General features: G+C 44.4%; 1 protein-coding gene across 2 annotated transcripts in view; it reads right to left on the bottom strand.

Moving 5' to 3' along the window:
• The window catches only part of SEMA3A (semaphorin 3A), a 334,819-nt gene that overhangs the window by 62,058 nt on the left and 250,662 nt on the right, over positions 1-22,099 (bottom strand). For both annotated transcript variants that reach the window (XM_063926932.1, XM_063926933.1), the window contains exons 8-11: positions 17,170-17,284; positions 15,881-15,950; positions 15,393-15,537; positions 2,208-2,427 (exon numbers count right to left, since the gene is read on the bottom strand). In XM_063926932.1, coding sequence (XP_063783002.1) covers positions 2,208-2,427; positions 15,393-15,537; positions 15,881-15,950; positions 17,170-17,284 — 550 coding nt within the window. The remainder of the gene's footprint in view (positions 1-2,207; positions 2,428-15,392; positions 15,538-15,880; positions 15,951-17,169; positions 17,285-22,099) is intronic.

Raw genomic sequence — 22,099 nt, 5'->3', positions numbered from 1 at the left:
TGGCTGCTAACTCATACAACATGTTGGTGAAAACTGGTGTTTACAAATCATGGGTCATTAATAATGAAACTTTAGAAGTACTAATTGAGCAACAGTAGTGGTAGTCAGAGTTCCAGTTTTTATACTGTAGTTCTGCTATGGCAATAATGATTAAATAATCCTGTCATGAAAAACAGTGTATTATATATCACCATGAAATATGCAGGATTAAAAACCTTCAATTGTTGAATTCAGCAAGATTGTTTAGACCTGTGGATTGGTCATCTTGTTACCCTTCACTGTGATGTGCTAATTAACATTTATGTCAGCTTTAAGCAAGTGTCTTCCCAAAAAGTATTAATGTTCTTCATATGCCATGATGAATGTGTGAATAACCTGCAGGCAACATAAAGGCCACAAACCTGTCTTGGCTTGCTACAGCACTAGTTACCACTTAATTGGATTGTAGAATATAATATTTGCCACATATACATATAGAGATGCAATTATAGAAAGTGTTAGAGAGACAAGTCTGCATTAACTCAGTTGGTTAACAATATTCTAATCTATGTTTCAGTGTAGAGGGCATGTGTTGTGTGTGAAATGTAGGATAGAACAATAAATATAAATAAGTATATTTATCAAGCCATAGTACATTGAATTCACTCTAACAAAGTTACTTTTACCTGTAGCTACAAATTCTGTATATTGGTTGCTGCAACCAACACACACACTGCACCGCCATGTACTTTTACAATTGCTAAAATAATACAGTAAACAAATAAATAAACAACAAAATAAATAAATAACCAATATCATCAAACTAAACTCTTCATAGCTTAAAATATGTCTTTTGGAGGGTCATCTACAAATTCAGTTTGTTCAAAATAAAATATCAGTATGTGCAGTGAAAAAGTCCAGAGCGTGAAATTGGTAAAGAAGAGACTGGTTAGTGCATATTTGGAAACACATTATATTAGTGAACTTTTCTAACCTGGGGCTCTGCCAAAGTCTATGACAGCATTTACAGCAACCCTATTTCATAGTTCACTAATACCCATGAAAGTATTGTGAAAGATTTCCCCAAACAGCCAACACCTGCTTCTACCCACATCCATCACACGCTATCTGTCATGCATATTGCACTCTAGCTTCTCCTGTAGCACATTTCTACAGATATCACAATCTCCTACCTGCTGATTACCTATTGCAGGCAGAAGAAGGGAAAAGGTACGTTGCAATGGGACAGAAATGGCAATTGAAAGACAAAAACAATTAAATGAATTAAGTAGAGCAGATGAAAAAAAGCTGGAATAAGTAGCAAAGAAACAGGGTAAAATCTGCATTCCATAAGCGGTGTCTAATACAATCACTCCTGGCCGCAATATCCTAAAACCTGGGCTTGATGGCAGCATATTATTAGTGGATCTGCCTATATGAACTGCAAAGACAATATAAACCTAATTTATTGTATTTATTTTATATACTGTTTACTGTACCTTGTAAAATGTATATGTAAGTGTCCTACAGTTAAGTCCTGCCCTACAGTAATGTGTTATATGAATATGGTATACATGCTCACTAGCATTTCACAGATCACTGGATACTTGTGGCTGTGTTTCCTGAACATATCTTTTCCAGAAACTGTAAGTGAGATCAGAATCCATTTGAAAGACAGAGAATGTTTTATAACTCCCAGAGAATCAGATTAGCAGAAAAGGAACTAATTGTAAGAGCTCGACACCATAACACCCATAGCAAAAATTATTTCACACTTTAATTCTCAATCCACAAATGCCCTCTTCCTGAACTAACTGTAAGACTTTCCCACAGATGTAACATGTTAGCAACTAAAGCTTCAGTCCGGTGTTCAGTTTTCTCCTGATTTATGTCAGGCATCAATTTGAACTGAGTCAGGAGATTTACAACACAGGAATCTGAAAACTGACCCCGAGTACCCAATTGCATTCTTTGATGGCGGCATTTAGCAATAATATCACACTCACAGTGAAACAGATCCTTTCTAACACACGTCGCTTTGCTGTGATATCACCCCACTGCTAATATTTAAACTATTCCTTTTATATATATTTTTTTCACTGGTGACTATGAATTTCCTGTTTAGTCTGAGGTGGTCTAAACTTTACAATGTTTTATTTTTTATCATTGATTGCTAAAAGACCTTTTATTTTTAAAATAAAATCAATAAAGCGGGATTTAAAGCTTACCTGTTCCAATAAACATTACATCATACTGGCCATCCTCTGCTTCCACACGATCAACCACTATCTGAGAAAACTGATAATCCACTTCTGTTTTAATTATGATTGGGCGGTTGTTGATTGGAAAAACAGAGTTGTACATGGCTGGATGGCTCCTAGCAAACATGATGACTTCGTCTGGCAGATCCTTTGTAGAATCAAAACCACCAAAAGTCTTGCTTGGGCACTAAAAAGGCAAAAAATACACTTTAGATTATGGTGTTTGGAGACAGAGTTGGAATTAATGGGGTATATTTAGCAAAATGGTGATACATGTAGAAAAGTGCTGTACTGTTAACATCCTATCAGGTGTTAGCTCTCAATTTCTAAACCAATGACATCTATAATCCAACTGGTTGTTCACACAATTTTGTACACATTGTACAACATTATTAAATAAACCCAAGCTTTAATATCTTTATAATAGTGTGAAATGGGACTGATATTTTGAAACACTGTCATTTTTTTAGTATTCATACAATTTTGGTGTGATAAAAAAAAAATGCAACAGGTTTATCACTCCAGGGATGCACTTTGATGTATTAATCCTTGGAGAAAGGTAAAGTACCAGACAATCAGCTCCTAACTGTCATTTTTACAGGTTGTGTTTGAAAAATTACAGGTAGAAGCTGATTTGTTGGTACTCTCTTTCAGCTTCATCTCTTTGCAAGATTTGAGACATCTCCCCACGTGTCTTTTTACCAAATATTAAGAACAGTCTATCCACACAATACTGACCAGAAGGGAACCTTTGAACACAAAGTGTATTTAACCATAATATTTATGATTGTGCAACCTTACAGTTTTGCGATTCTCTGTCCTCTATTCTTTTTGTAATAACACATATTAAGGCCTTTTTATTAGGCATTTTACTGTGATACTACAGAAAAAGAGATTATATTAACATGCGAGGCATAAGTATTATACTTCCTATATTTGCAGACAAAAACAACATCTACAAATCTGTATCAGCTTCCATCAATTAGTTTCACTCTATAGCTTACTAGTTAGCCTACAGTGAAAAGCTCAGTGGGGACAAGATATTAGCAGTTAAGTGGCAGGAAGAATTATATAAGTCACAAAGATAAATCGTGTACACAGTAACACCATTGTTTTCATTTATTGCATTCTTACTAATTTACAGAAGATTGAAGATTAATGTATCTTGGTGGTGAGTATTTGGTTTCTAGTTAAATGAAGACAGGATACTTTCCCATTGAAATCACATTTCAATTTTACACTGAACACATGCACAAATCAGCTTAATGTGTACAGTAAATTAATGAAAGCTTGAAAGCACATTTTGTAGTCCAGATTCCATGTAAGAAATATTTAAACCAGAAATGTAAATTCCACAATAATTTACAGAAGGGAAGAGAAAATCAATCATCTTTGTTTTAACCTTGATTGAGTGCAATTAATATTTAAATAGCAATGGTATAAAAATCAATAGTGTCACAAACAATCTGGGATTACTATCTATTGAACAGATATTGAAGTTCACATTTCTTCTAAGCTGATCTAATATTACTTGCAAAATTAAACATTTTCCAGAAATCAGTTATAAGCATCAAACTGAAACCTATATTTTGTATTTTATTATTTATACACATTTGAATCTGGACCTGTCAACTTCATTAATTGCCCACACTATAAACATTACTGAGTTCTTCTGCATTGTAGCATGTAATTGTGCCATTTAATTGGCAGTGGAGTGTGTGGTTGGTCATTTTTTCTTTGCCCATTAAGCCTAATTTTTAAACTACAAATGCAGATCTACGTTGCACTTTATATGTACAGTACAAGAGCACCTATTCTTCAATCTGCACCTAGATTTGCAGATTTGTGGGTTCCGAGAATCGTAAAAAGTAACTTTCAAGGCTAACCTGCTAAACAAATTAGGCTCACTCCCTTTAATTCATTTACATTTTCACTTTGTCGTTTTTCAGGTCTTAAGGTTTATGAAAGTGTAGGAAGATCAGGACTTTTATAATTGACACATTTTTGCACTGTACATTGAATTAAAACTGTAATGTCAATATGGGTTCCATTTAAAGTATAGTCTGAGATGTGATCTCTGCCACCTCAGATATGGTGGACAAATCTAGACCTTTTGTAGAGAGAAAAAGGCAGGCAATTTCCCATAAGAATCTTTAGCCCCTTTCAAATGTAAAAAATATCACGCTGCAAAACAAAATCTTGGATTGCCACAGTATGGCAAAGGCAGACATACTTATTTGCAATATCTGTATTCAGATAGAGATTCCCTCAATTGCCTGAGTACATTTGCACAGAAATTGGTGCATGACCTCCCAAAATAGAATTTGGACTGTGCTTTTGCACTTATAAGCTTCCCTTTCATTACTATCAGCAACCTGGCACAGTAATATTAGAATCATGGTGCCACATGTGGCTAGTGGGATATGATGTAACTTGTATACTGTATGGCGACTATGTCACTGGTATAAATAGCAAAGGAATAGATAAGAAACAACCCTGCACATTACAAATATACTAAATTCAATGAACGCAGAATCTCTTTAAAAAACAATCTTTCATTAAACACTAGGGTCCAGATGTACTGAGGTTCGGCGCTGTGCGGGATGCCAGCAGAACACGGGTGTTTTTTTAAAAGGTCAGTCACTTACAAGGTATGGTTTTGGTTTTAAAAAAAAGTCAGAGTTTGGCCGGAATACCGCACTACAGCTGAACTTGGGCGACATTACATCTTGCTCTTGTTATATATAACAATCTTCATGGAACAAATCAGATACATGGGACAGAATGGAAAGAATTTCAAATTCTTCATTTGCAGATAGTTGACAGAACTTGGATAAAAGCTTTAACTGAGGGGTTTTGTTTCTCTGTATTTTAGTTTACTTAAGGAATTGTAGTATTTATTTATTAACAGATACTTATAAAGCGCACACATACAGTACTTCACAGCGCCTTACAGAGCATGTTTGAACATTCACATCAATCCATGTCCCAGTGGAGCTTACAATTTATGTACTTGATTTATAGTTGTATGGTATTGCACAGATGCAGGTAAGTGGTTTTGCAATACTGTGCAACTAATATTCTAATGCTGCAGGAAGCACTGGAGGACAAAATACACCCCCTGACAGCATTGCAGATCTGAGTGCTACATCGGATCACCATTGTGACCATCTGCCATCTGAGTAAGCCTCAGCATACTCAGAATGACTGGTGGAACTGCTTAACTTGGGCCAGGAAGTCTACCTTGGATAACGTAGACCCTGGCCTGGCCACACCTACACATGGTGACATGCCCTTGTTTTGAAAAACATTGCCCTGCGCAGCCCCCATGCTACCCCCAATTGGCCGCAGCATGGCAATTATGCTGGGGATTGAGGGCACTAAATGTAAGCTCATAGGACCCATTATGCATTATGCGCATTCTCTGAATGGGTCCTGTGCATATGCAGCCCACCACCTTCTGACTTGTATGCAAACTATCAGGTTTGTATACAAGAATGAATTAGGCCCTATATTCCCTATCACATGTACACATACATATACACTAGATTTAATTTTAATGAGAAGCCAATTAACCTACAAGTATACTCCTGTATTGTGGGAGGAATCAAGAGTATCCAGTGGAAACCCACACAAGCATAGGAAAAAATGCAATCTTCAAACAGTTAGGGTCATGTTAGGAATTGATCCCAAAATCTCAGTGCTTTGAGGTAGTAATGCTAACCATTATACCAACAATGGTGGTCATTCCGAGTTGATCGCTCATTGCTGTTTTTCACAACGGAGCGATTAGGTGGAAAATGCGCATGCGCATGGTACGCAGCGCACATGCGTTCAGTAATTTAACACAAAACTTTGGAGATTTGCACAAGCTCGAGCGACGTTTTTTCATCGCTCGAGTGATCGTAGTGTGATTGACAGGAAGTGGGTGTTTCTGGGCGGAAACTGGCCGTTTTCAGGGAGTGTGCTAAAAAACACAGGCGTGCCAGGTAAAAATGCAGGAGTGGCTGGAGAAACAGGGGAGTGGCTGGCTGAATGCAGGGCGTGTTTGTGACGTCAAACCAGGAACTAAACGGACTGAGGTGATCGCAATCTAGGAGTAGGTCTGGAGCTACTCAGAAACTGCAAGGAATTATTTAGAAGCAGCTCTGCTAACCTTTCATTTACTATTCCGCTAAGCTAAGATACACTTCCAGAGGGCGGCGGCCTAGCGTTTGCAATGCTGCTAAAAGCAGCTAGCGAGCGAACTCGGAATGACCACCAATGCTTTTGGTCTTTGCCACCTCCTGATTAGAAAGACCCTAAAGCAAATATCCCAAATCTTGACAAAGAGCAATGTTTACACTCATCTCCCAATATTCAAACCATACTGTCCAACATTCAAACCATATGTCCCAACATTGCTACCATACTGTACCTCCAAATGGGGGTAATTCCAAGTTGATCGCAGCAGGATTTTTGTTAGCAATTGGGCAAAACCATGTGCACTTCAGGGGAGGCAGATATAACATGTGCAGAGAGAGTTAGATTTGGGTGGGGTGTGTTCAATCTGCAATCTAATTTGCAGTGTAAAAATAAAGCAGCCAGTATTTACCCTGCACAGAAATAAAATAACCCACCCAAATCTAACTCTTTCTGCACATGTTATATCTGCCTCCCCTGCAGTGCACATGGTTTTGCCCAATTGCTATCAAAAATCCTGCTGCGATCAACTTGGAATGACCCCTAATGTTCAAACTCAATCTCTTAACATTGCCAACACACCTCCTAATCTTCCCACCATGTCTCCAAAGGTTTACCCCATACCTCCCAACATTTGCAGCACAACTCTCAATGTTCCCACCGTACCTCCCAACATTCCCACCACACTTTCCAACATTTCCACTATACAGCCCAAGAAAGACTGCGTAGGGAATATAATGTGACCATAGCAGCATAAACGCACCGTCTGGGCTTGCGAAGCGCCGCTCAATGCATCACTTTGGCTTGGAAGGGGTTAAGAATTTTTGTAGTGGGAGGAACGTAGATGGAAGGACTGGGAGGCTATTGGCTGGATTGTGGATAGGGGCTGTACTGCCATGGATATAGGTTGCTAACCTAGTACTTCCTGCCTCTTTCAGTTTCTTCACGTGAGGCTGCAAGTACTACCCATTTTTTCATTAGTAATTCCAGTTCATTCCCTTGCTCTTTCTGCACTTCTACTTTCATATTCCTACTGCTACTTTCACTCTCCCATTCCATCTTTTCTTATCTTTTACCGTTATTCCTTACTGTGCCTCCCCTCTCCCCTGTGTCTTATTCTTTGCGGTTAACCCCTCAGCTCCCCTCCCTTTGTGCGATGTCTGCCCCATCCCGTCCTATCCGCAGCGCTGGCCTCCCCGCCTGGCTTTTGGACTCCTCTGATGTCCTGCCAGGCCGGGGTAGCCCTGCTGCGGCTGCCGTACGGGAGACGAGGGGAGTGCGTGGCCGGGCTCGGCCGCCCGCGCTCCCCCATGTTCGCGCTCTCCGTCTCTGTCCCCGCTGCGGTCAGCAGTGGTGGACGGTGCGCCGGGGAGCCGGGGGCGTCTTAGGCGTCCTGCCAGGGATGGTGTTCTGCACGGGTCACGTGGGGTGGGGACGGAGCTCCCGCCCTGCGGCCCGGTGGCTCTCCCCAGTCTTCTTCCTCCTTGGAAAAACAGTGGGCGGGTGGGGGGGGTCACGTGGCAGCCGGACGCAGGCAGTATGGGCAGCGCGCGCATGCTACAGATCACCCACACAGCAGGGGGGCCCAGATGACGCTTACCACCTCTGTGTCAATACCTTCTTTGCCGGTCCGGTCAGCGCCCTCCAGCGTCGGGGTGGGGCATCGCCCCTGCTCCGCGGCTGCGGAGGGGGCGTTGCCGGTTACAGATAGTGCGGCGCCTGTCGTGCAGGGGCGTGCCGCGTCTGCCCGCGGTGGGGTGGCCCGCCCGACCTCACCGGCCGTAGATGGGCCCGGGGCGCCGGTCCCTTCCAGGGCGCCTTCCTTGGCGGGTAGTTCTGCCGCCGCCCGTGGCCGCGCGGCTCCTGCCGGACACCGGCCGGGGTCTCACCTGCCGGTCACTCACCCCTTTAGGGGGCGGCGTGCGCAGGTGGCTCATGAACCATCTCCCCCTCCCGTCTCCTGGTGACGATTCTGCGGTCAGCTCTCAGTCCGACGTCGTGCTCCCCCCTTCTAGTAGTGACGACTCTCCGACTTCTCCTCCTGTGGCCGATGCTCGTGTTAGTAGACGGTCGCGACGCCGGTGGTCTGCCCGTGATTTAGCGCAGAAAGACGGTTGTGCCGTGATTCCCGATAATGAGGGATCCTCCGGGTCCTTGCTCCCGACGGGAGGTTTGTGTACCTCAAGTGGGGCGCGCGACTCGCGTGGCGGGTCCGTGGCGGGTCCGTCCTTACTTCGCCTGCCACTGCGGCTGCACCCTTGGTGGACGCCACCGTCTTGTCCGCAATTTGTGCCGCTGTTGTTTTGGCAGTGGCTCCCTTGTTATCCCCCGTACCCGGGGGACTGGGGCGGCCCACCGCTTCTTTGGCGGATAGCATTGCGCAATCCCTTATCCCGCTTCTGTCCTCTGGCGCGACGATCCCCCCTCCTTCCCCGCTCCTGGCGGCTGCGGGTCCGGTGGTGGAGCAGGGGAACAATGTCTCTTTTGTCTCCCCAGCCGTGGACGTCGGGTCAGCAATGGAGTCAGTCGGTGCATCCACGAGTCGTTCGGTGGCCGGTGGGACGGACGGTGTTCCCTCTCGTGCAGGTGAGTCTTCCTCGGACCCCAACTGGTCTAAGGGGAGCGCGGTGACACCCCGTAGCGGCTTGGGTTCGGGTACTCGCTCCAGCTCCTCTAGCATAGGCAGCAGTGCGGGTAGGATTTCCAGCAAGCGAAGCAGGCGCAGGCGTCGGGGGCACAGATTCCTCCCTTGCCTCCACGTCCTTGGAGCGTCTGTCCTCCTTAGATGGTGGCTTGCACAGGTTTAAGCATCGCAGACGACGCGAGCGTCGGTATTCCACCTCATCCGCCTCCCAAGTATCGGTGGTATCGGACACCGTGCACTGCGCCAATATGGCTGTGCAACGTGGACTCAGGCCCCGGGTCCGGGACCGTATCCGTAAGGGCCAATATGTGAATATTTTTGCTCTTACCAGCGACGATCGTAAAGCCTTGATTTCAGCTAAGAAAAAGGGGCAGGGTAGCGAGGACGCTTTGCGGTCCTACCCGAATTGGGTCCGCTGCATGTTGATCTATGCGGCGTGTTACCTGGAGACGCGCCCGGACGAACACATGAACGTTGTGCGCTATCAATTCCTCATACACGTGCTGTACCATAAGTACAAAGGGTCAGCCTGGCGGTGTTACGACGAGGATTTCCGGCGCAAACAACACGGGCGGCAGATCTATAACTTCTGTAAAAAAGATGTGGAATTGTGTTCTGAATTGACCCAGGGTTCGGCCGGCACTGATGAAGGCGGCACGGCAAGACGATGGGCAAAACGACCTGCCTCTCATTCTGCCGGCTTTTCGCTTTTAATAATGCCCAATGCGACTTGGGGGGCGGTGTAGTGTTCATCACTCCTGTATCAGATATGGCGGGGGCCACGGGATTAAGGATTGCCCCAGTCCTGGGACCGGGGGTGATTCTGGCTCGCAGCCCTGGCAGAGTTGCGCTCCCACGGCCACCGGCGTTGGCCACAGCCCCCACCCCAATTAGACTTCAGGCGCTCATTCCCTGGCTGCGACGGTACCCGCGGCCGGTGGATGCCCAATTTTTACTCTCGGGTTTCACGTTGGGTTTCCCCTTGCCGATACATGGACGGGTGGGTCCCGGTGCGGGTACGAACCTGCGTTCGGCTCGGGAGTTTCCGGACGTGCTCCGGCAAAAGGTAGAGGCAGAGGTGGCAGTAGGGAGGATGATAGGCCCTTTCCGGGAACCCCCCTTGCCAGATTTGGTCTTGTCCCCCGTAGGCGTAGTGCCCTAAAAGACAGCGGGCAAATTTCGCCTCATCCAACATCTTTCCTGTCCTACGGGGTCCTCGGTTAATGATGCTATCCCTTCTGACCAGTGTAGGGTTGTTTACCTATCCTTTGATTCGGCCATAGACACCATCCGGTCTTTTGGCCCGGGGGCAGTGATGTGTAAATTGGTCATCCAGTCAGCGTTTCGTCTCCTTCCGCTGCACCCTTCCGCCTTCCGGTTTATGGGTTTTAAGATGGACGATGGCTATTACATCAATCGGTGCTTCCCTATGGGCTGTTCTATCTCTTGCGCCTACTTCGAGAGATTCAGTTCTTTCCTCCACTGGTGTCTCGAGTAGGCAACGGGCGAATGGGGAATTTCGCACTACTTGGACGATTTTCTTTTTATCGGCCCCTCAGATTCACCTCGCTGCGTCAACTTGCTGCAGGGGGCTCTGGCCATCTTTGCACGCTTCGGGGTTCCGGTTGCACCAGAAAAAACGGAGGGTCCCTCCGCCTCATTGGTTTACCTCGGGATTCAGATTGATACGGTCGGTGGTCACTGTAGGCTTCCTTCGGACAAGGTGTTGCGTTTACGTGACGGTATCCTATATGCGCTGGCTGCAGGCAAGCTCACTCTCAAGCAGGCTCAATCCCTATTGGGCCTGTTTAACTTCGCTCGCAAGGTGATCCCCATGGGGAGGGTTTTTTGTAGAAAATTGGAACGGGCTACCGTGGGGGTTAGACGCCCGCATCTTTTCCTTAGGTTGTCCCTCGAAATCCGACGGGATTTATATATTTGGGACGACTTTCTGTATTTGGCAGGAGGCGGTCATGTCTAGCCCATCCCTGGAGCTTTTCACGGACGCCTCTGGCGCTTTCGGGTTCGGCGCTAATTTCGCGGGCCGTTGGTGTGCGTCTCCTTGGCCGCGTGCCTGGTTTAGCAAGGGCCTCACTACAAACATGCTGTTGCTGGAAATTTTTCCTATTCTGGTCACTTTGGACTTATGGTGCGATGCCCTGCGTAACAAACATGTTGTCTTCTGGTGCGACAATTTGGGCACGGTTTTTGCCATCAACCGCCAAAAATCCACGTCCTTGCCGGTACTGCGGGTCATTGCGCAGATAGTCTTGTTATGCTTGGTGAACAACATTACATTGCGAGTCAAGCATGTCCCTGGCATACGTAACGAAATTGCAGATGCCCTGTCTCGCGGCGATTTGCAGCGGTTTAGGCGCTTGGCTCCTGCAGCTCTAATCCATGGGGAATCATGTCCTGCTTATGTGTGGCAGGTCATCCACCCGGATTGGAGGCGTTATCCCACAGGTCATTGGCCCCTGCAACTTTTGCGGTCTATTGAGCCACCTGGGAGCGGTGGTGTCGCTTCCTCCTGGAGAGAGGCCAGTGTGGTAAGACCTCTCATGATTTACTTTTAGACTACATCTGGGTTTTGTACTGGCCTATCGGGCCACCTGGGAGCGGTGGTGTCACTTCCTCCTGGAGAGAGGCCAGTGTGGTAAGACCTCTCATGATTTACTTTTAGACTACATCTGGGTTTTGTACTCCGACGGGATTTCGCGGGCGTCTGTTAACAGGGTTCTGGAGGGTATATCTTACTTTCTGCAGCTTCGGGGGGAAGCGGATTTTATGAAGTCCTTTTTCCTCCGGCGGGTGTTGATAGGTTGGGCTCGGGCGACTCCGCCCCTCCCGGATACTCGCCAGCCGATCACTGGTGCTTTGCTGAGGCAGATTTTATGATCCCTACAGAGCATTTGCTCTTCGGAATACGAGGTTCGCCTCTTCCGGGCGGCCTTTACTATGGCCTTCCACGGTGCGTTCAGGGTGGGTGAGCTGGTGTCTGTCTCTCGGGCTTCTGCCTCGCCCATGCTGGAGGCCCACGTCGTCATCCGCCCGACGGTTTGTGGTGCAGGATTCAGCGCTCCAAGACTGACGTAGCCGGCGAATGGGTCCGGCTCGTGCGCGGGGCATTTGTCCAGTTTCCGCGGCCCGGGCTTATTCATCCATACGGCCTCAAACGCACACTGGGTGGCTCATCCATAGTGACGGTTTTGGGGCGTTGTATATTGTACCTGGGTCTATCTCCGGCCGACTATGGGACTCACTCTTTCTGCATCGGCGCTGCTTCAGCTGCCGCTGCGGCGGGTTGGTCCGAGGTCGAAGTCCAGGCACTGGGTAGGTGGAGGTCTGGTGCAGTCAGACGCTATATCAGGCCTTTTCCTCCCTGTGCACCCCTTTGAGGACTAGCCGCTCGTCGCAGTTGCACTTTGTGATTGCGGTGGCCTTGAGGAATTTTTGTTTTATCGTTGGTTTTAATTATGGCTTTTGCCGGCTAACGAAGTTTTGTGTTTTTGCCTCAAGTCAAATTGGGCGGCCCACCCCCCACCCCCTCCCCCGTTAGGGACGCAGTTAGGTTACCCATTTACATACTTTCTTTATTTTGTTTCCTAACCATCGTCACACCCTTCTTTTGCAGGACGGCGGTTAGATCCGCACTTTATATAGTTTGTCGGCCATTCCTACGTCTATTGGCTGTCTGTGTCGGCTCTGGCCTGCGACTCAACCCGGTTTCCGGAGCTGCAGGCTGTGCGCTCGGATGGCCCGCGGGACTGGCTTCGGGCGGCAGTTGGCCGTTTTGGGTACCCACTGATTTTGGTCTTGCATCTGGGTGGCAATGATCTGGTGCATCGCACTGGGCTCGACATTCGCCTCGAGATCAGACATCAGCTGCTGGAACTTATGGCTGACTGGCCATTTTGCCTGATCCTCTGGTCAGACATCGTCCCTCGGCGGTCTTGGCGCGGAGCCTTTAACCCCGGGGCGATTGACCTGGTTCGGAGGTGGGTCAATTCGGTTGTTGGTCGTGCTGTCCTCCAGCATGGCGGGCTGGTCGTGCCGCACGGTGGTATCTCCTACCGTGATCCGACACAATACTGGTCTGGCATTTGTCGCCGGCTGGCATGCTGATCTTCCTGGAGGACATTATTCACGTTCTTAGGTCCATTTAGATAGTTTTCTCTTTTGTTTTGTGCTTTCTTAGGTCTCTTTAGTTAGTTTTCTGTTTTTGTTGTGTGGGTTTTTGAGTTCGGTGGCGGTGGCAGGTTGGTAACCTGGCAGTTGGCCGGTTTTCTGAACGGTTACTTAAATTTAATTATGAGTTCAAGGTTAGTAAGTTTGGGTGTACTTTGAGGTAATTTTATAGCTTTTATAATTAGTTTACGGGCATCATTTTACCAAGTGGGTCCATATAATTGGTATAAAACATATGTGGATGGCGGGGCCGGTGGCCCAATTTTTGATCCCATAGGGGCGCAGCGTACCTCCGTACTTGCGACTGCTGGTGGACAGGGGTATTTTCTAAGATAAGTGTGCTTGAGTGGCGCATGGATGCATCTGATGTGTGAGGTTTAAGACTGCGTAGGGAATATAATGTGACCATAGCTTCATAAACGCACCGTCTGGGCTTGCGGAGCTCCGCTCAATGCATCACTTTGGCTTGGAAGGGGTTAAGGTTTTTTGTAGTGGGAGGAACGTAGATGGAAGGCCCGGGAGGCTATTGGCTGGATTGTGGATAGGGGCTGTACTGCCATGGATATAGGTTGCTAACCTAGTACTTCCTGCCTCTTTCAGTTTCTTCACGTAACCCGCCCTGTAAAAACTTGGTTTTGTTCTACTTTAGGGTTCATTGTGTCGGCTTTTGGTGGCCGGTTTTCTGAACGGTTACTTAAATTTAATTATGAGTTCAAGGTTAGTAAGTTTGGGTGTACTTTGAGGTAATTTTATAGCTTTTATAATTAGTTTACGGGCATCATTTTACCAAGTGGGTCCATATAATTGGTATAAAACATATGTGGATGGCAGGGCCGGTGGCCCAATTTTTTATCCCGTAGGGGCGGAGCGTACCTCCATCCCTGCGACTGTTGGTGGACAGGGGTAGTGGCAGAAGGTCGACCCCTGTCCTTGGATTTTTAATTTTTCGATGTCTGGGATGGAGGCAGGAGGCCGATCCCGGAACATCTGGGGCAGGAGGCTCCCTCACACATATGTTTTTTATTGCTTGTTTTTCTGTATTATAATGTTGATCACCCATGTTACATTTATTACGTTTAACTGTTCTTCTCCCCGCCACCTTAGTTAGAGAGGGAAGTCTGCATTTTAGTTTTAGTATTTAATAGGCCTCCCTCTCAGTCAGAAAATAAAAGCTGACCGCTTTCACGCCAACTACAGTTGTGGTGTCTTTATTTTATAAGATAAGTGTGCTTGAGTGGTACGTGGATGTATCTGACGTGTGAGGTTTATCCAAAGGTTGAAATCTGGGACAAATTAATTGAAAGCCCTTTTTGTGCTCAATTTATACTGTGTCACACCCATTTCGTTATTAACCAATCCTTAAAAAATGTTTCCTGCATTAAGAAAAATGTGAAGATATCAATGGTTTCCCAATTTGCACCTTAGCTATTTAAAAAAAAAACATGGGGCTGCCAAAAAATAAGCACATTTTATAAGATCTACCCTGGTCTCCAGCATCACAAATGGTATTTTTTTTATATTGGCTATTACCAATACAGGACAACTGACTAATGAGGTAACCTGGACGTGGTGGGCAAGCCGTTACTTATGGCCATAACTATGCGAAGAACCACGCTCAAAATGCAAAATTATATTGCAATGATTATTATTAATAAATTGGTAATATTTGAATTGTGCACCTGCAACCTTTTTCTTTGTATGCAGTTCTACTGAAAGGTCTCCACAGGGTCGCACCTCTCATTACCGGTGTGCACCCCAGGACCCCTCCCCAATACAGAACAAACAGTCCTTTCCTCCTTTTTGCTCAAACAGTAGAATTGTTTAAACCATCTACGCTTCCTCCAAATATACACAAAAGCTGTTCAGTCCACATGCATTTCTCTTTTATTTGGAACAACTGACATACGTCAGTAGTTCCAAATAAAGAAGAGTGCTCTTTTCATTACCATAGCTATATCATATTTAAATATTATGGCATTTATCACATATTGTATCAATACTAAATTCGTATATGTTTTAAAGTATAAAATAAATTGGATTGCAGCTGATAGCTGCATGCACACAAAGACATAGAATTATGTGTATAATTTTGCTTTTAGGAATACAGTTTATTTTACATTTACTATGATGCTACTTACAGTTCCTGGTCTTGGATAAGGAACTCGTCCTTGATACGGCACCCACTGGTAATTAGGACCATCTCTGTGAGCATATGGACCCAAGAACACTCTTCGAACATCAGACAAGCTGTACATACATACAGCGGAGCCTTTGAATACATTACTATAAAAGACAAGCATTAATGTTCTGGTTAATGTCTTTAAAAATATAGTATAAACAAAAAAAAACAGTGTACTCTGGCCATTTGCAATCCTCTTAAACATTTTTTTATTACACAGACTGTTTAAAAAACCCATCTGATTAACTACAGGTTTCTACAAATTAATAATTAGCTAATTTTTGTGCCGTAATACTTCTGTAGATAACTGTTAACCTTTAAACAGTTATAATGTATAAAACAGTGTAACAGGAGGTTATTGGGGGAAATGGTTAATAGATTTAATAGAAATTGATAAACATATAGTAAATAATGCTGGTTCAATAAAGGAAGAACGCACTAATGTACCTTGAAGTTGTAAACACTGCATATACAACTGGATTTTTAGGGTCTTTAGAATTCATTAAATAAACATCCTCTGAAATAGAAAAGTGACATAGAATATAATATAAACAAATACAAATAGCATTTTTTTAATTAATACATTTCTACATGTTAAACTACTATAAAATTAGATATCTCTTTAGAAAACCTACCTTTAGGTGTAAAGTTGTGACATACTGTATATTATTGGAAATCCTACATTAGCTAAATATTCATCTGTATCTTGTAATTATACATTTCGATGCAAAGATTTCTCATATTAGCCTCAGGTGATTAAAACTTCTATTCTGTAATGTACTTTAACATAGGCTTTAGGCTGTATTTATGTTAAAGTCATAGACTACAAAATTACTTTTATATTAAATAATATTCTCATTTTATTTAAATTTTTGTTTAAAATAAACTTTCCATTTATAGTTCCACAAAAGGCCAGTAACACACCATAACATACTGTACTGTCTGGTAATTAGGGAACACAATTTTTCAGCATTCTTCCTTTTAACAATATCACTTGGTGTTGGTATTGCTATTTATATTGCTTTTCTGAGAGAACATTGCATATGCATAAATAACAAATCAACAGTTGCCCCATTGACAACCTTCTAACAAAAATTTGAGACGCTTGCTTGTCTTTATGGAAAAAGAATGTGAAAACTCAAATGTGCATACATTATTTGTTATACAGTAGTAGTTATTTATTATGTCAGTTAAATGTCACAGTGTAACTGTGCCATAGAGTAATGCAAGGACCTTATCTCCAGGGGTATGCTTGGAGAGGTGACATTACCACTATTTTGGAGAGGGCTGTCCCTGATGGAGCCATCTGCATTTAGCAGAACTCCTTCTGCACTTCCAAAACTTCAATGACAGTCTTCAAGGCAGTGGGATAACCAACTCGATCAGTCACACCTCAGTCACTGTGAGTGCAGAGAGGCCATGAGGTAACAACTTTCAGGACAATCATTAGCAGTAAGCAATTAGAAAAATTAATTATCACCATGGGAAAATGGGTTTCAGGAAGGAACATGGCATGGAGGCACGGGAAGATACCTATGTCGTATTGCTCTGTTTAGGAATGCCCATCTCCTGGATAGGATGTGAGTGCGTGAACTAGAGCTACCATTTTTTGCTTTAGGAAAAAAGACAAATGATCTAATATTTTAAAGCAAATACATGTATAATATTTAAGTACGCTTAGTACAACTTGCATATGTGACAATCAGTCTTCATACAAAGTTTTTACATATACTTACGCAATTCATCAAAATGCGTGTCAATTCCATTAGGACCAGGCACAGAACAAATTAAACGAGCCTTTAGGAAAGTTGTCCATTTGTTAACCAGACTTCTGTGTCCTCCAAAGTCATTCTGCCAAGAATTGCATTTAGAAAAATTGTGACAAACTGCGATCAGTTTACTTATGCTTTATTAAAGCAATTCTGTCAAGTACTAAACTAGCGACAATTACCATAAATCTAAATCTTACATTTGCTTTCTATTCATATTTCATAGTGATTGCCTTTAACCAAATCTGCACTTTGTAAGACACTATACTAAAATCTAACCTTTTGTACAAGAAATGCATACAGCATGCTCACTGAGTTATAGCATGCTTCAGCAATGTAAGTTTATCTGATATAAATTATGTTGCTGTGCAATATGTTAGTGTGTTTAGTCTCTTGGGGAAAAAACATGATTTCGTTCTACATTTGGAAAATATTTTAAATGTGTTACTCATATGGATTTGTGGTTTTTGTCATCACAGCACACACTCTCGAGGAGCTCTTGATGAATAACATATTCAAATGCCATTGGGCATAAATATACATATGTATTTTACCCTAAAACACTTTGAACATCTGGTGTACGATCCCTTATTAAAAAATAATAATATGTCTTTTTATGAGGAAAGTGCAAATATAATGGACAGCAATCTGTTGCCAAATAGTTGTTTCTCTTTGAATAATAAAAAAGTAAAAGTCTGTAGCGAGTAACAGTGTTGAGCATAGGAGTATTTTGTTTTCCTCTTGGTGTAGGAACACATTCCTTTTGTGACCTCTATGGAACAAGTACAAGAGAAATCTCTGCAGTATATTCACATTTGCATTCTGGTAAGAGACACCTGAGGTTTGCAGGGGCAGGGTCATTTAGAAAAATGGTGGTCATTCCGAGTTGATTGCTAGCTGCCGTTGTTCGCAGCACAGTGGTCAGGCTAAAAATAGGCATTTCTGCACATGCGTATGCACCGCAATGCGCAGGCGCATCGTATGGGTACATGAGCATCGTGGGTTTGCACAGAGCGTAACGAACATTCCAGTCGCACGGCCGAACGCAGGAAGATTGACATGAAGTGAGCGTTACTGGATGTCAACTGACCGTTTTCAGGGAGTGCTTAGAAAAATGCAGGCATGGCAGAAAAAACGCAGGCGTGGCTGGGCGTTCGCTGGGCGGGTGTGTGACGTCAAAAGCCGTCCCTCCGCTGTTAGAATCAACGCACATGAAGCGTAACTACAGGGCTGGTGTTGTTTTGCACAAAACGATTTTGCAGGCGCTCTGCTGCACAAGCGTTCGCACTTCTGCAAAGCAAAAATACACTCCCTAGTGGGCGGCGACAATGCGTTTGCACGGCTGCTAAAAACTACTAGCGAGCGATCAACTCGGAATGACCCCCCATATGTAGATATAACATACTTACCTAATCTCCCGGAAGTTGTGGGAGACTCACTATTTTTTGGGTAGTCCACCACACCCCCGGAAGAGTGGGTACTCCACCCGCATCCCACTTGTTTCCTAAGGAAGTGGGTAAGACAGGAAAATAATTCCAGGAATCACGGGTCAAAATGGAGGATCACGGGTCAAAATTGTCATTTTAGTCCTGCAATCTCCTCAAGGGCCCGCAATTTGTGGGATTTACCATCATGGGAGTGGGGCCTAAAGACATGGATGTGTCCCCCCCCACCAGTAGCGTCAACCCAACAGTCAAAATCCCAACAGATCCCAGTAAGAGTTTAACTCTACCTCTAACCCATAACCCCATCTCACCCCTCCTGCAGCCTAACCATAACTGCCACTCCCTACAACTTAACTCTAACCTCCCCCAACCCCGCAGTCTAACCCTAACACCAGTAATTACCATTGTGATCCATCAGGATTTTGATGTCAGTACTCTGTCAAGATCCCGACTGCCAGGATCCTACTGCATCCTGATTAAAGACTATGGCCCAGATTTATCAAGCTTTTGTGAGTGACAAATTGCACGGTGATAAAGTACCCGTCAATCAGCTCCTAACTGCCATGTTACAGGCTGTGTTTCAAAAATGACAGGAGCTGATTGGTTGGTACTTTATTGCCGTGCAATGTGCCACTTTCCAAGTCTTGATAAATCTGGGCCTATATCAAACTGTAAACATATTTTTGCTATTTCCTATTATAAGTAGCTGTTTACATGCACACATTCTTTATATATACACATTTTCTATTTCTAGAATTAACTTGCAAACAAAATATGCATATTACAACCAAGGTACTATGGGCCAGATTCAGAGATGGATGTAGTACCACAGCACAGTGGCTGTGTTAAAATATGCAAATGCTGCAGGAGGTTCTTGTGTAAATAGAGGACTTCTGTGATCCTTTGCTGTATCCAAAGACATAGCATTGGATCATCCATGTAAACATCAGCCACCTGAGTATCCCCCTCAGGTTACCCAGGATGGCTGGTGTTTTCATGCAGGTGGGACCAGTGAAGCTGTGTTCAAGGACACAGCCACTGGCCTTAACACGCCGCTGTTTTCAGGAATGCTGGCCATCGCTACCCCTTCCCCACCCCCAAATGGGCACAACATGTCAATCATGCTGCGGTTTAGGGGACACTGTGAACATTGTTGTGTGCATGTGCAAGTCTGAAAACATTGGAAATGTTACCAAACCATCGGGTTTGCATACATCTCTGAATCTGAGCCTATGTTGTATCAAAGTACACTTGTAATATTTACAACTACGTGTGACTATGCCAAATGAGCAAAAACTAAAGATGAGGATCTTGACAATGAGATGTTGTTCTGTGGATTCCAGATCTGTCACTTTTTAACCCTATTATAGTGCCTTGATTTCACAGTATGTAAAATAAAAAAAGTCTCTAGGTAAAGTGCTGCTAAGAAGGTTTATTAAGTAAATATACAAACAAATGTATTGCAGATGCAAAAACCCTCAAGTACAACACACATCATGAAGGGTTAACCAATTGCTCGTTTTGGGTTCTCAGCGCTCGTAAGCGCATCTGTGTTTACTTAATAAAATGTCCTAACAGCATTGTACACAACTTCTTCCTAGATTGACATAGCAGTGTTCACCGGGATTACCCCACCTGTGGGGTAATAGCACCTCCTCCTGCATTTGCAATGTGATTGCATCTGAGATAAACATCGTGACCATTGGTCGCAATGTTCATCTGCGATAGAAGGCTGAGTAAGCCAGAGCTTACTCAGGCCTGTCGTTGCAGGTGGCTTTGCGAGGCCATGAAAACTGCGTCCATAATGCAGTCCTTGGACATGACACTCTTAGCAATGGGTGCAACCCTAACCCTCCATCCGAATGCCATGCGTTTGATAACCTGTGATAGCTTTGCAGGACCTGTTCTGCATATGTGCAGAATGGGTCCTGCGCATGTGCAGTTTCCCCACCATTGGTAAACTGCAAAGAGGATCGCTTATGTGATCCATAATGAATCACCCCCTTAGTGATTTAGTCACTCAAACCTCATATGTTCATTCAAAGTAGTGATGTGTTTTGGTTTTGGATTCGGTTCCGCGGCCGTGTTTTGGATTAGGACGCGTTTTGGCAAAACCTCCCTGAAATTTTTTTGTCGGATTCGGGTGTGTTTTGGATTCAGACGTTTTTTACAAAAAACCCTCAAAAACAGCTTAAACATAGAATTTGGGGGTCATTTTGATCCCATAGTATTATTAACATCAATAACCATAATTTCCACTCATTTTAGGTCTATTCTGAACACCTTACACCGCACAATATTATTTTTTGTCCTAAAATTTGCACCGAGGTCGCTGGATGACTAAGCTAAGCGACACAAGTGGCCGACACAAACACCTGGCCCACCTAGGAGTGGCACTGCAGTGTCAGACAGAATGGCACTTCAAAAAAATAGTCCCCAAACAGCACATGATGCAAATAAAAAAAGAGTCGCAATGAGGTAGCTGTGTGACTAAGCTAAGCAACCTAAGTGGCCGACACAAACACCTGGCCCATCTAGGAGTGGCACTGCAGTGTCAGGCAGGATGGCAGATTTAAAAAATAGTCCCCAAACAGCACATGATGCAAAGAAAAAAGAGGCACAATGAGGTAGCTGTGCGACTAAGCTAAGCGACCCAAGTGGCCGACACAAACACCTGGCCCATCTAGGAGTGGCACTGCAGTGTCAGACAGGATGGCAGATTTAAAAAATAGTCCCCAAACAGCACATGATGCAAAGAAAAAAAGAGGTGCACCAAGGTCGCTGGATGGCTAAGCTAAGCGACACAAGTGGCCGACACAAACACCTGGCCCATCTAGGAGTGGCACTGCAGTGTCAGGCAGGATGGCAGATTTAAAAAATAGTCCCCAAACAGCACATGATGCAAAGAAAAATGAAAGTAAAAAGAGGTGCAAGATGGAATTGTCCTTGGGCCCTCCCACCCACCCTTATGTTGTATAAACAGGACATGCACACTTTAACAAACCCATCATTTCAGCGACAGGGTCTGCCACACAACTGTGACTGAAATGACTGGTTGGTTTGGGCCCCCACCATAAAAGAAGCAATCAATCTCTCCTTGCACAAACTGGCTCTACAGAGGCAAGATGTCCACCTCCTCCTCATCGTCCAATTCCTCACCCCTTTCACTGTGTACATCCCCCTCCTCACAGATTATTAATTCGTCCCCACTGGAATCCAACATCTCAGGTCCCTGTGTACTTTCTGGAGGCAATTGCTGGTGAATGTCTCCATGGAGGAATTGATTATAATTCATTTTGATGAACATCATCTTCTCCACATTTTCTGGAAGTAACCTCGTACGCCGATTGCTGACAAGGTGAGCGGCTGCACTAAACACTCTTTCGGAGTACACACTGGAGGGGGGGCAACTTAGGTAAAATAAAGCCAGTTTGTGCAATGTCCTCCAAATA

This window comes from Pseudophryne corroboree, chromosome 6, assembly GCF_028390025.1.
Source record: "Pseudophryne corroboree isolate aPseCor3 chromosome 6, aPseCor3.hap2, whole genome shotgun sequence".
Lineage (NCBI taxonomy): Eukaryota > Metazoa > Chordata > Amphibia > Anura > Myobatrachidae > Pseudophryne > Pseudophryne corroboree.
Note: the sequence above shows the minus strand (reverse complement) of the source record. Positions and strands in the feature narration are given on the sequence as shown.